Raw genomic sequence first — 13717 nt, 5'->3', positions numbered from 1 at the left:
GGGTTTCCATGCCTGAGCAGCTGCACACAAGCCTAAGATCACTACGCGCAATGTCAAGTGTCGGCTGGAGTGGTATAAAGCTGGAGTGATGAATCAGCTTCTCTATCTGTCAGTCTGATGGATGAATCTGGGTTTTCCAGGAGAACGTTACCTACTGGAATGCATAGTGCCAACAGTAAAGTTTGGTGGAGGAGGGATGATGGGCTGGGCTGTTTTTCAGGGTTTGGACCCCTCAGTTCCAGTGAAGGGTGATGTTAATGTTACAGCACAAAGACACTTTAGACAATTATACGCTTCCAGCTTTGTGGCAGCAGTTTGGGGAAGAGTCTTTCCTGCTCCAGCCCCTGTGCACAAAGCGAGCTCTATAAAGTTAGACGAGTTTGGTGTGAAGGAACTCCAGTGGCCTGCACAGAGCCCTGACCTTAACCCCACTGAACACCTTTGGAATGTATTGGAATGTCGATTGGATATTAGTGCCCAAGGTTGTGCAATGGGATGTCCAGTGAGATTATATAGGTGTCCACATACTTTTAGCCATATAGTGTACTTGAATCAAAAATTTCAATGCATTTTTTCAGTGCATTTGCTACTGCATGTCACAGTACAACAGGAGGTATTTTAATACTGTTACAGATAATGTGACGGATTTAAAAAACCTGCTATGCCATTTAGAGGAACCAGTGCATCTGCTGTGCTCTCAAGCAGACTCCACTATTCAAGTAAATGCTTTTTAGTAAAACTCATGCACATTGTTTTTTTTTTTTGTTGTTCTTTCATGTGTTTTAACGGTCCACGTCGCTCCCGTCCTTCTTCGTCTCGCCTTCGTTTTTGAGGTCCTGGAAGACCTCGGTGAAAAAGTGCGGATCCATGTTGATCTGGAGCATTTTGCCGCTCAGATTGTCGATGACGCCCAGAGACTGCTCCCAGAACACATCCTTATTGCCCTCACTGATGAAGGGCTTCAGAGGGTAGGAGATCTCGTTGCCCAGGTAAGAGTAGGCCAGGTACAAGCAGGTGAGGAACACTCCCTGAAGCTCATTCTGGCTCTGAATGTCCTCAGTCACTGTTTCCTTGCACAGCAGGTAGACGAACACCAGGGTGGCCGGAGAGATGAAGCCCTGCTCCTGCCAGCCTTGCTGCAGCAGAGTCCTGTCCACATTTCTGAACCACAGGATGACCTCGTTTGGGCTGAGCTTCAGTCTGAAGCAGCGGCGGCACATGAACTCCCCCAGGCAGCGCAACAGCTCCCCCGTCGAAGCCTGGACGATCACTCGTGTCGGAGAAAGCAGAGAGTGGCTGCTGGGCTGCTTCTGGACGCACTTAGTCTGGACCGGATCTGGGTTGGGTTTCTCAGACGGAGGGACCGTCGGGATGGGCACAGCGACAGGTGCGGTTTTGGTCTGCTGCGCCGACGATTTCTTCACAATTTCATTCTTCAGAAATGAGAAAAACAAGCAGAGTCAGAATGATTTACTGTCCATTGACTTCAAATGAAATCGGAATTCCACTTTGGCACTGGTATATCACAGTGGTGCTAAGAAAATCTCGAAATTTTTAGGAAAATAGAAAGAAAATCTTAATTTTAATGCATATTAATGTAATGAGATTTTATTTATAATGTAATTTTGCAGGATTTCTATTGGGCCATTCATCATGAAATGCTAAGAAATAAAAATCACCCAAAATTTTATTCCAATTCTATTGGTCAGTTCATCACGAAAGGCTAATGTGCGGGGGGAAAATGGTAAATGGTCATTTTATAGGAGAAGGAAAAAAACATTCTTAACTTTATTGCGTGTTAATGAGACCTTTTTTGGTCTTTTGGCATAAAATATTGACGTGAAACATATAACCTCATAATGCTTCTATTGGTGCATTCATCATTAATATTAACCTAATATAAAGGACAGTTAGCATATGTTTTCAAATGGTGTTAAATAAAGCAAAATAAAACAGTGACTAATGGATTAACTCCTTAACTCTAAGGCTCAGTTGTCCAGACAGGGATTAAGCCTAGTTCTGGACTATATTTTCCTTTCAGTGGAGACTCTATCAGAATACTGTGTAGTCCAGAAATGGGCTTAATCCTTAACTGGTCAACTGGTTCTAAGGCTCTGCATGTGAAACTACACTTCAGTTTCTCATTCATATAACTACCAAACTTACACATCAGCTTCATCGTTTCCAAGTAATTTACCAAACCATGTACAACAGTTTCAAAATAATTAGTCTTAAGATTGATAACTGAACAAGCTTGGATTTAACAGCCTTAGAAATGAACACATTGCTGTTGTGGAAAACAAAAACAAAAACAGAAGATTGAAGGAAAAGGAAAACGCATTTAATAACTATAATATAATATAATATAATATAATATAATATAATATAATATAATATAATATATTTTAAATGTTATTTTAAACCAAAATTATTTATGATAACACATTATTTTAACACATTATAAGCAACAACTGACTTTTTAAAATGAAAAAATGGACATACAAGACAATATATTTACACTGAATTTAACAATGAGGAAAAAAATAAAACATAAAATGTGGCATTTGCAAAATTTATGGCACATTTTATAATCCACTCCCCCAATATGTTAAGTTTAGCAAATACATAGAAATCATGCACTAAAATTTGAAGACAGTTGACATATTTAATCTCTGTAGATGATGTGTTGACTTATCTACACTTGGCAAATCAACAAAACGTCATTTGAACAGGGGTGTATAAACTTTTGCATCTAACTGTATATGGGCTATGAAATATACAGTCAATTAAGCATCAGCAAATAATACCATTGGGCCTCATTCACCAACTGTTCTTAAGAAGAAAATTCTTCTTAAACCCACTTCAATAGTTCTCACGAAGACTCTGATTCACCAGTGTTCTCTTATGTGGGGTTTGTTCTTAGGTAAAAACAGAATCTACACACACTCAAGAGCACAAAGGGGAGAACAGTTCTGCGCTTTAAGAACACGACATGAATCTGATGTAGACTTTTTCTTAGGACCTTTATCAAGAACACGTTTAAGAACGAACTAGGGAAGATATTAGTGAATGAGGCCCAATAAACATTTAGTAATGTAATGTAAGAAGTCTCAGTTTCATTTCATTTACAAATAAAAAAGTAAAAGTATGATAAAAAGTGATACCAAAAAGTATTTGGGCACTAATTAACCATTTGTCAAACTTTAATACAGTTATTTAGGTTACTCCTTAAATGAGCTGCTTTTCTCACAGTGCTGTTGCTGAGTTTATGTTCACTGATCAGATCATGAACTATATGAAGACATATATGATATATATATGAAGACATTTTTGGATTCAAAGTTGCAGAAGATCTGCAAAGAAATAAAGATCTGAAACTCATCCGCCTCTTGAAAGGTCTTGGATTGGTCCCTTTTAAATATACGCTACAATGGCACAAATGTCCAGACACTTGATGGGGCGAATATACAGTCGTGTGCAAAAGTTTAAGCGCCCCAGTCATAATGGGGGACAAAATAAAAACACTGAACGCGGCCTGTGCAAAAGTTATGGCTTTTTTTTTGTTTATATATATGTCAGTTTTTGACATAATTTGAAAATGCCTGTTGTCCTTTACATTGAGTGTAAATTTCATGATGAACGGACCAAAGAAATATAACAAAATTACTTGGACAAACAGTCTGGGTCCATTGACTTACATTGAAAGTGAAGTATGTTTTTTCCTTCTCCTGTAAAGTTACCGTTTTGGAGATACAAGGTTTTGTTCCGACAACCATATATATATTACCACTTTTGCACATAAGCCTTGTATATCTTTTCATTTTCTGTGTAATTTGAAAACTTCAGTCACCCTTTTTTTTCATGATGAATGGGCCAACAGAAATAGTCCAAAAAAATAATAAATAATAAAATTACTTAAAACAAGTAGACAATGTCTAGAAATAAGTTAAATAATCTTAAATTATGCTTACAACAATCTCAGCAGGAGAAATATTAGATTTATCAACTATATTTAAGATAATTTTACTTGACAAGACACCATTCTTGCAGTGTGTATATATAAGTATGCTGATCTACCTGTCCATTGCTTACCTGAGGCTGAGCAGCAGAATTGGGGTTCACTTTCTTGGCACTTTTCTTCTTGGCCGAAGCGGTGACCAGCCGTGTAAAAGCAAAAGTGGACACGATGATGGACGGTTTCTTTAGGATTTTCCCATTGTTATCAGCCACTTCTGACCCATTGTCCAGCCCTGAGTCTTTCCCTGAGGACGGAGAGATGGACAGAACGGTGCCCATGGCTACAGCTGCGGTGAAAAAAATCCCAAGCAGTTTCTCACTTAAAGCTCCATTGGATGTGAGTGAAATCCAAATACGGGCAGTGAATGGACGTTCAGTGCAGGTCGCTCCCTCCTACAGCTCAGCACAGACACTTCACACAGAGCGGATTTGAGAGTGAATCAGCTGCAGTCAGCCTCTCTTTCTCTCTCTCTCTCTCGGGCTCTGTAAACAGGGATTATCCCTCCATGTCTGAGCTGCTAGCCAATCAGAAGCACCCCCAGCAAGACGGGCAGCTTCCTGCACCAAACACAGCTCAGCTCCATATTACTGGGTCCTGCCTTAGAGCTGAAGAGCTAAATTTAGTCACTGTCCCCCAAAGGAGGTTTGTGCTGCTTTTCCTCACCTGAAACAGGTGCATGGAAATAGCACACATTCCAGTGCCGAAATTAGCGCAAAGTATAATAACCCCAAGATTTAACCCTGTAAACTACAGGCTTATCATACACACTTTAATCTAAAGGCTTTATGTAAATGCAGTACTGTGCAAAAGTCAGAGACGTCTTCATTTATTTAATTTCCAATAAAAATGGCTTTTAAGTACAAGTTATTCATTTTTCAGGGCAAGAAAAAACACAAAACTCATAACTCACAAACTAAAATATCATTTCAGTATTCAGTATTTAAGGTATCCACACTTTGCCCTTATTACAGCTTCCATTCTTTTTGGGAAACTTCTGCTGGGATATTTTTCCACAAGTTCAGTCTTAGAAGCTGGTTGATCATTTTCTGAAGTAATCAAACACATTCAGTGGTGGTCAGTCCATCGTTCAGCTTCTTTGTTTGATGTGTCCGTCTCCTTTTCTCAGTGAGGTTCTTCTTGAACAGCTACACATCCTTTCAGACCCACAGCGCTGAGTCATCTTCTCACAGTGGAAGGATGGACAGAAACACCTGTGGATGTTTTCAGATCTGAAGCAGCTTGACTTTCTCCTCTCTCTCAGAGATGAAAGCTTTAAGTGCTGTTTATCTGATGGGGGCAGTTTTGGTGTCTAGCAGGTCTTCCAGGTGGTTGTTAGGAGGCACATTTTCTCTCTAGTTTGGGAAAGATTCTCCTTTTTTCTCCTTTGATTTTCTATGTGCCAGTGGATTTTGTTAGATCTAACCTCATCAGAAATTTTGACTGGAAATGAAATCAATGAAAGGTGGTCTCTGGCTTTTGCACAGCACACTGCACTGAGATGAGACAAATGAAACTAGACTTTGTTTGTATTTTCTCTCCCCATCATTCGTTACACAACACAGTAAGAGTTTGTCTGGAGCTCAGCTCAGTATGCGCTGTGGGGACTCTATGAATGGATCCGTGTAGTATTTAGAGCTAATTGGATCTTGGTTAAACTTGGCTAACGCTTCTATTTGTGGCGCTCAGAGGTGGAAAGTTTCCGATTGTACTCTGCGGCGAGGTGAAAAGCTAATCAGGCTAATCACACGCAGCTTCACTTTCCCAGAATTAAACTCCCTCAGCAAAACCAACAGTTTCAATAAGGAACACGAGAGGCCATTTTTGTTTGTAACACATGTCAAGTTTTAACCCCTTAACATTCCAGGTTTAGATAGACAGAGACAGACAGACAGACAGGCAGACAGACAGATAGATAGATAGACAGATAGATAGATAGATAGATAGATAGATAGATAGACAGATAGATAGATAGATAGAACTTTATTGATCCTGAGGGGAAATTGCAGTATTACATATAATTGCACGTAAACTTACTTATCACTGCTGTTGGAACAAAACCTTGTGTCTCCATTTTTGTTGTTTTTCAGTTTTTTACATTATTTGAAAATGCCTGTTGCCCTTTACATTATGTGTGAATTGTATGATGATTGGACTAAAAGAAATGGCCCAAAATGACTTCATTCTCAAAAGTTCTCATTTTAGAGATACAAGGTTTTGTTCCGACAACAGCAATATATTAGACAGAAATAAAAATAGACATAAAATAGACATGAATTAGACAGAAATACAACCCTATTTCCAAAAAAGTTGAGGCGCTGTGCAGAATGTAAATAAAAATTGAATGCAATGATGTGCAAATCAGGAAAATACTACAAAGACAAACTATCAAATGTTGAAACTGAGAAATTTTATTGTTTTTTGAAAAATATTTGCCCATTTTGAATTTGATACCAACAACACGTTCCAAAAAAGTTGGGATGGGGGCCTGTTTACCACTGTGTTTCATCACCTCTTCTTTAACAACACTCTGTAAGCGTTTGGGAACTGAGGAGACACTGCTGTAGTTTTTCCATTCTTGTTTGACATAGGATTTTAGCTGCTCAATGGTTCGGGGTCTCCTTTGTCATATGTTTCATTTCACAATGCGCCAAATCAGTGGTGACAGGTCTGGACTGCAGGCAGGTCAGTTTAGTGCCTGGACTCTTTTACTATGGAACCATGTTGTTGTAACACATGCAGGATGTGGTTTGACACTGTATAAATAATCAAGGCCTTCCCTGAAAAAGACGTCGTCTGGATGGCAGCATATGTTGCCAAAACATGTATCTATATCATTCAGCATTGATGGTGCCTTCACAGATGTGCACGTCACCCATGCCATGTGCACTAATACCCCCCTATACCATCATGAATGCTGGCTTTTGAACTGTGCACTGATAACAAGCTGAGTGGTCTTTAGCCCGGAGGACACAGTGTCCATGATTTCCAAAAAATTTTAAAAGTTGATTCGTCGGACTACAGGACACTTCTCCACTTCAGCTCAGTCCATTTTAAATGAGCTCGGGCCCAGAGAATGCGGCGGTGTTTCTGTATCCTGTTTATTTATGGTTTCTTTTTTGTGTTTTAGAGTTTTAATTAGTGGATTTGGATTTGTGGATGCAGCGACAAACTGTGTTCACAGACAGTGTTTTTCAGAAGTGTTTCTGAGCCCATGCAGTGATTTCCACTACAGAATCATGTCTGTTTTTAATGCAGTGCTGCCTGAGGGCCCAAAGATTGCAGCTATCCAATACTGGTTTTTGTCCTTGTCCCTTACATACAGAGATTTCTCCAGATTCTCTGAATCTTTTAATGATATTATGTACCGTAGATGATGAAAAGCAAAAGTTCTTTGCTGTTTTACGTTGAGGAAAGTTATTCGTGAATTGTTGCACTATTTGATCGTGCAGTCTTTCACAGAGTGGTGAACCCTCCTCATCTTTACTTCTGAAAGACTCCGCCTCTCTGAGATGCTCTTTTATACCCAATCATGTTACTGACCTGTTGTGAATCAACCACCAGGTGTTTTTTTAGCATTACACAACTAGATGAAATACATGGTTTAAATGATTTGCACATCATTGCATTTTGTTCTTATTTGCATTTTGCACAACGTCCCAACTTTTTCGGGAATAGGGTTGTAAAAAAAGAGACATAAGTTAAAGTGTGAAAGAGTAGAAAAAGCCTACAATATAAGACAGGTTGTTGTATTACATGAGAGCAGGTATTGCACTAAGTGGTATGAGGAAGTTTACAACACAATTAGTATAAACACAGCTAGAAATATCAGCAGTATTTACAGTCTAACGTGCGCAGTGAGAGTGTCAGTACAGTAGCGGGCTACGATATTTTGCACAGTGTGTTTTATATATTTCATACAAAGGCTTATTATTCAGTAACTACAGGGACTTAACTAATAGAGCTGTTCTTAGGCTATAGAGGTGTGTAATAAAACTACCTAGTTAAGGGGTTAACTTTTATTCACTTTAGTTTTCCTAGATCCTTCATAAGTTTCACTTGATTATTCTTTCTTCATAGCTCACTGAAACAAGTGGAGATTTTGTGTGAAAAGTTCAAATTCTAAACTTTCATCCACATTAGTTTGTAGAAGAGCAGATATTTTACTATGATCGGAATCAGAATTAAAATCAGATCGATTGGCCAAGTATGTTTACACACAGAAGGAATGTGGTTTCAAGCAACATACATATGGTAGTGCACACAATAGCTGTGTACATCATGTATGGTAATTATATTGTGGTGTACAGTGGTCTGGATGTGAAGCAGGGTGTAATGACTATTCAGAAAAGACAGGAGTAGCTGTGGCCCAGCAGGTGATACTGCTGGTCAGCTGTTTATGAGGGTGATGGCCTGAGGAAAGAAACTGCCCCTATGTCTGGGATTATTAGTGTACAGGGTTCTGTAGCACCAAGAGGAGTTGAAAAATGTTGATTTGAATTTAATGTAAAGTTATGGTTAGTGCTCTACATTGCTGGTACTTTGAGAGCCCTGCTTTCAACCACCTGATTCTAAATTATTGATGCACTGAAATTAAATTTCTGTAGTTCTTGGCTGAAACTGAAACTGAAAATCAGGACAGACTGGGCTGTAATCCAAAACCCTAACTTACAAAAAGTGTATTGTAGTTTTTGTCCTTTGTGTTTATTAACCTTTTTATTCATGCTTTTAAAAGAAATGACAAAAAATACAAGTTACTGAGAAAAAATATACTTTTACTACTGATGAAGTTAATTCACAGTAAATATAAAGCTTACAAAATGATTACAGCATAAAAATCCTAAAAAATGCTCATTTTCTTTACCATAAAATTATTTGTGAGATTATGTATTATGTTAGATCATTCTTAGCGTTTCACTTTTTGTTGTAGGCCTCGTCAAATTGTGTCTGTAAACTACAGCTTCTGTTTTTCTCAGGCTGAGAGCTGAAAGTGTGTCCCTGCATTAAAACTGCTGAAACTGCGGCTGAAACACAGAGCAGAGCAGAATGAGGAGAGCAGATCTTTGATGATGACTCTGGTTCTCCTCTCAGAAAGGCTCTAATTATACCCCACTCCAGGGCAGAGATAAAAATACCCATTAATGAGAAATCCATATTACAGAAGAAAGGGTGTCTCAGATTTGGCCAAACTCCTTAAAATAAATCCCCCCGAGTTCTGCTCCCCGAGGAGCGCCTCAAAACCCACAGCGCTCTACAGTCTCCTCACGCCTTACAGCATGTAGAAGATCCTTCACACCCAGTCCGGAAAATAAAGGTGCCAAAATGGGTAGAGCAACCACTTTGGGTTCTCTAAAGAACCTTCCACTGGATTTTCTATAAAGAACTATTTTGAAATGAGATGTTTGAGCGAGAAGAACCTTTTGAAAAGTTTAAGAGGTTGTCACATAATATAGAGGTTCTATATTAATTAGTTTATTAATTAGTTTTTTTTTGCCTACACACTTAAAAAAGATGGTTCTTCAAGGGTTCTTTAGTAAAGAAAATGGTTCTATATAGAACCATGAACACTCAAAGAACTCTTTGCGAGGGGAAATGGTTCTTTGCATAGTGAAATGGTTCTTCAGATTGATGGAGAATGTGCTGTAGATGGTTCCATATAGAACCTTTTTCAAAAGGGTTCTATATAGCTCCAAAAATTATTTTATTGTTATAAGTTTGACATTGAAACACTATCAGAACCCTTTTTGCTGCTATAAAGAACCATCTACAGCACATGCTTCATCAAACTGAAGAACCATTTCACAATGCAAAAACCTGTTAATCATGCAGAGGGTTCTTTGAGTGTTTATGATTGTATATAGAATCAATTTCTTTATTAAGAACCTTTGAAGAACCATCTTTTTTAAGATCGTAGAACAGTATGTAGCATTTAAGCTGACAAAGGGTTGTTTTGTTTATGATCTTTGGATTAAACATAAGAACTAAGTTAATAAGAAAAAATACATTTTTGTTACTGATGAAGTTAGTTCATGGTCAACATACAATAAACTTTGGTTCTAGATAGTACCAAAATGATTGTATGACTGAACCATTTGGGATGCCAAGCGGCACAACCATCTAAGCATTGCCATCTTTTAGAGGGAGGTTATGGGTTGCAGATACACACACAAAGAAGCCCAACTACACTCTTAGAAATATGGTTCTTCTAAAGAAAATGGTTCTACATAGAACCATGAACACTCAAAGAACCCTGTGCATGATTGAAGGGTTCTTTGCATCATGAAAGGGGTTCTTCAGATTGATGGACAATGTTCTATATAGCACCAAAAAGGGTTCTTCTGTTGTTAAGATTTCAATCCTGTGACAATAGAAGAACCCTTTTGGTGCGATATCTTTATACTTTTAATCATGCATAGGGTACTTTGAGTGTTCATGGTTCTATATAGAACCATTCTCTTTACTAAAGATGCTTGAAGAACCCTGATTTTTAAGTGTGTATATTTGGTGCCATATAGAATAATTTTTAAAGCTTTTTTTAAAAAACATCTTTAGCAGATTCTCCATCATAGAAGGTAAATATTTAGCCACGCAAAGAATCATTTAAGCATTCAAATGTTTTTTTGAGTTCTCACGGTTCTATAATCATCAGCTTTACTAAAGAACCCTATCAGTACTTTTTAAATTTGCCCTCTTCCACTTCAGCTTGCTACTCAGAGGTCAGTCACACTTACATAAGTGGCCACTCACAGCAAAGGAGGAGGAGATGGTGAGGAGTGGACTCTTCGATCATAGCGCGCTCACCCTCAGCTAGGTTAGCATCAGTGAGCTAATCGGCTAACCATGCGAACCTTTTTTTTTGGAAAGTTTGACCATGACATACGTAAATTTTTGAATAATTGCTTTGTCTGGCTAATAAACTATTAGTAATAAATTCCTCGTAATAAACCTGATAATCTCATAATAAGTGCACAAAATCTTTAGTGTGCTAACTAGCAAACTAGCAGAGTATTAGTGATGAAGCTGTTTAAGCAGCCGTGTATAACAAATGGAGCAGTTTGCAGCCTAAAGCCCAGCAAATCAAATGTTATGGCTTTGAAATATTAATCATTTTAAAGTAGTCTCCTGAACTGAGGAGGCCAGGGGGATGAAGGTGTGTTGAACTGGTACTGAAACAGCTGGCAGGTTTACAGTAATGCATGTTTATCTAGTACAGACCTACACTGCCTGAGAAAAGTGGCTTCTTTTAAAATGTAAAAGAATAAACAAACAAACAAACAAACAAACAAACAAAAAAGAATGAAGAATGGAAGAAAAAAATAGACTGCAAACTGAAACATTAGTAAAATTGGTTGTATTAGAATTTTAAATAAATGTTAAATTAAGAAGATGCTTCTCTTCTAATGTTCCTTAAAAGTGTGGAATTGACTCTAATTGTGAGTTCACAGTTTAGAAGCACGAGGCAGAAAGAGGCCTCTTCACTGTCCCTGTAATATTTAATATGTGTGCACATTTATCAAAAGCATTCTGAAAAGCGAGGGGTCCTGTGTGGGGCACAGAAAGCCATGCATATACTGGCTAATGGAAATGGCAAATGGAAAGAGCCGCTGTGATGTTGTGTCTGAGGCAGAGAGACGTCGGCCTGTCTGATAAACAGGCAGTGACAGAAAGAGCAAAACAACTCACAGCAAAACTCTCAGTGCCTCTTTACCCTCCCCCATCCACTCATCTCCACTCCATCTCCTATTCCACTCTATAAGAGCTTTTATTTACACCGTTCATGAACTAATATCTCTTTTACTTTAGTCTATAGGAGTGTTTATTGAGGATTTCTATGGACTGACATCTCCAATTTTAGTGTATATCATTGTTTATTGAGGGTTTTTATGAACTAATATCTATGTGTGTTTATTAAGGATTTTATGGACCAATATCTTCAATTTAGTGTATATGAGTGCTTATTGAGGTTGTATATGGACTAATATCTCCTATTCTAGTGTGTTTGGGTGTTTATTCGGGTTCTTTATGGACTAATATCTCCTATTCTAGTGTATAGAAGTGTTTATTGAGGATTTATATGGACTTGTAGGTCCTATTCTAGTGTATAGGAGTGTTTACTGAGGTTTATGGACCAATATCTCCTATTCTAGTGTATAGAAGTGTTTATTGAGGATTTATGTGGACTAATATCTCCTATTCCAGTGTATAGGAGCATTTATTGAGGTTGTTCATAAACCAGTATCTCCTACTGTAGTGTATAGGAGTGTTTATTGAGGATTTTTATTGACTAATATCTCCTATGTTAGTGTATAGGAGCATTTACGGAAGTTGTTTATGAACTAATATCTCCTATTCTAGTGAACAGGAGTGTTTATTGAGGGTGTTTATGGACTAATATGTCCTATTGTAGTGTATATGAGTGTTTATTGAGGTTGTTTAAGGAATATCTCCTACACCAACGTATATTAGTACTTATTGGGGATTTTTATGGACTAATTTCTTTAGTGTATATGAATATTTACTGAGGTTGTTTATGGACTAATATCTCCTATTCTAGTGTATAAGGGTGTTTATTGAGGTTTTCTATGGACTAATATCTCTTATAGGAGTGTATATTGAGGATGTTTATGGACCAATATCTCCTATTCTAGTGTATAGGAGTGTATATTGAGGATGTTTATGGACCAATATCTCCTATTCTAGTGTATAGGAGTGTTTATTGAGGTTGTTTATGGACTAATATCTCCTATTCTAGTGTATATGAACAATTATTGAGGATGTTTTGCGGACTAATATCTCCTATTCTAGTGTATATGAACAATTATTGAGGATGTGTACGGACTAATATCTCCTATTCTAGTGTATATGAACAATTATTGAGGATGTTTACGGACTAATATCTTGTAGAGTATAGAAGTGTTTATTGAAGATGTTCTATGGATGGAAGATTTTAATCCTGAATCAGCATCAACTGGACTTTGAAATCAAGAAACACAGACTGCTTCATAAATTCACTCTTAAAAATATATCTCTTTAAGAGTTCTTGACAATGGTTCTGTAATGACAGTGGTTCTATATAGAACCATAAACACTCAAATAACCATTTGCATGCTTAAAGGGTTCTTTGCATTGTGAAAAGGTTCTTCAGATTGGTGGAGAATGTGTCTAACACCAAAAAAGGGTTCTTCTATTGTAACAGTGTCAAGTAGAACCCTTTTTGGTGCTATATAGAACCCTTTTCAAAAAGGTTCCATATAGAATCATGTATAGCACATTCATGCACATTTTCCATCAATCTCAAGAGCACTTCATGATGCAAAGAACCCTTTAATCATGCAAAGGGTTCTTTAAATGTTCATGATTCTACATAGAACTATTGTCTTCATCAAAGAACCCTTGAAGAACCATCTTTTACAAGAGTGTGCATCAGCACAGTATATCAACATCCACTGACCTTGTTCTTCTAAAAAAAGCTACCTGTGAATTCAGGTAACCCCATTTTGGTTCACTGAGCAGATACTGCCTCCCCAGCACTGGCTTTAAAATCACAGCCGGTGTAGTGGCTCCCTCTTCTGGACAATCAGAGGAAATGCACTAATTACGTGAAAATGATATCTATTGTTTAGCAAGCAATTTCATGCTACAGATGTTCTGAACACACATATACAGTGTATTTCATTATAGTGCAGTTACTACAGACACATA

General features: G+C 37.7%; 1 protein-coding gene across 1 annotated transcript; it reads right to left on the bottom strand.

The window, feature by feature from the left end:
- Positions 1-434: 434 nt before the first annotated feature.
- cdk5r2b (cyclin-dependent kinase 5, regulatory subunit 2b (p39)) lies at positions 435-4332 on the bottom strand. Its single transcript, XM_036573159.1, has 2 exons — positions 4093-4332; positions 435-1433 (listed from the first exon to the last, which is right to left on the bottom strand). The coding sequence occupies exons 1-2, from the start codon at positions 4294-4296 to the stop codon at positions 783-785; spliced, it is 855 nt and encodes a 284-aa protein (XP_036429052.1). The 5' UTR covers positions 4297-4332; the 3' UTR covers positions 435-782.
- Positions 4333-13717: the final 9385 nt, after the last annotated feature.

This window comes from Colossoma macropomum, unplaced genomic scaffold, assembly GCF_904425465.1.
Source record: "Colossoma macropomum unplaced genomic scaffold, Colossoma_macropomum, whole genome shotgun sequence".
NCBI classification, from domain to species: Eukaryota; Metazoa; Chordata; class Actinopteri; order Characiformes; family Serrasalmidae; genus Colossoma; species Colossoma macropomum.
This window is presented reverse-complemented; position numbering and strand designations above follow the sequence as displayed.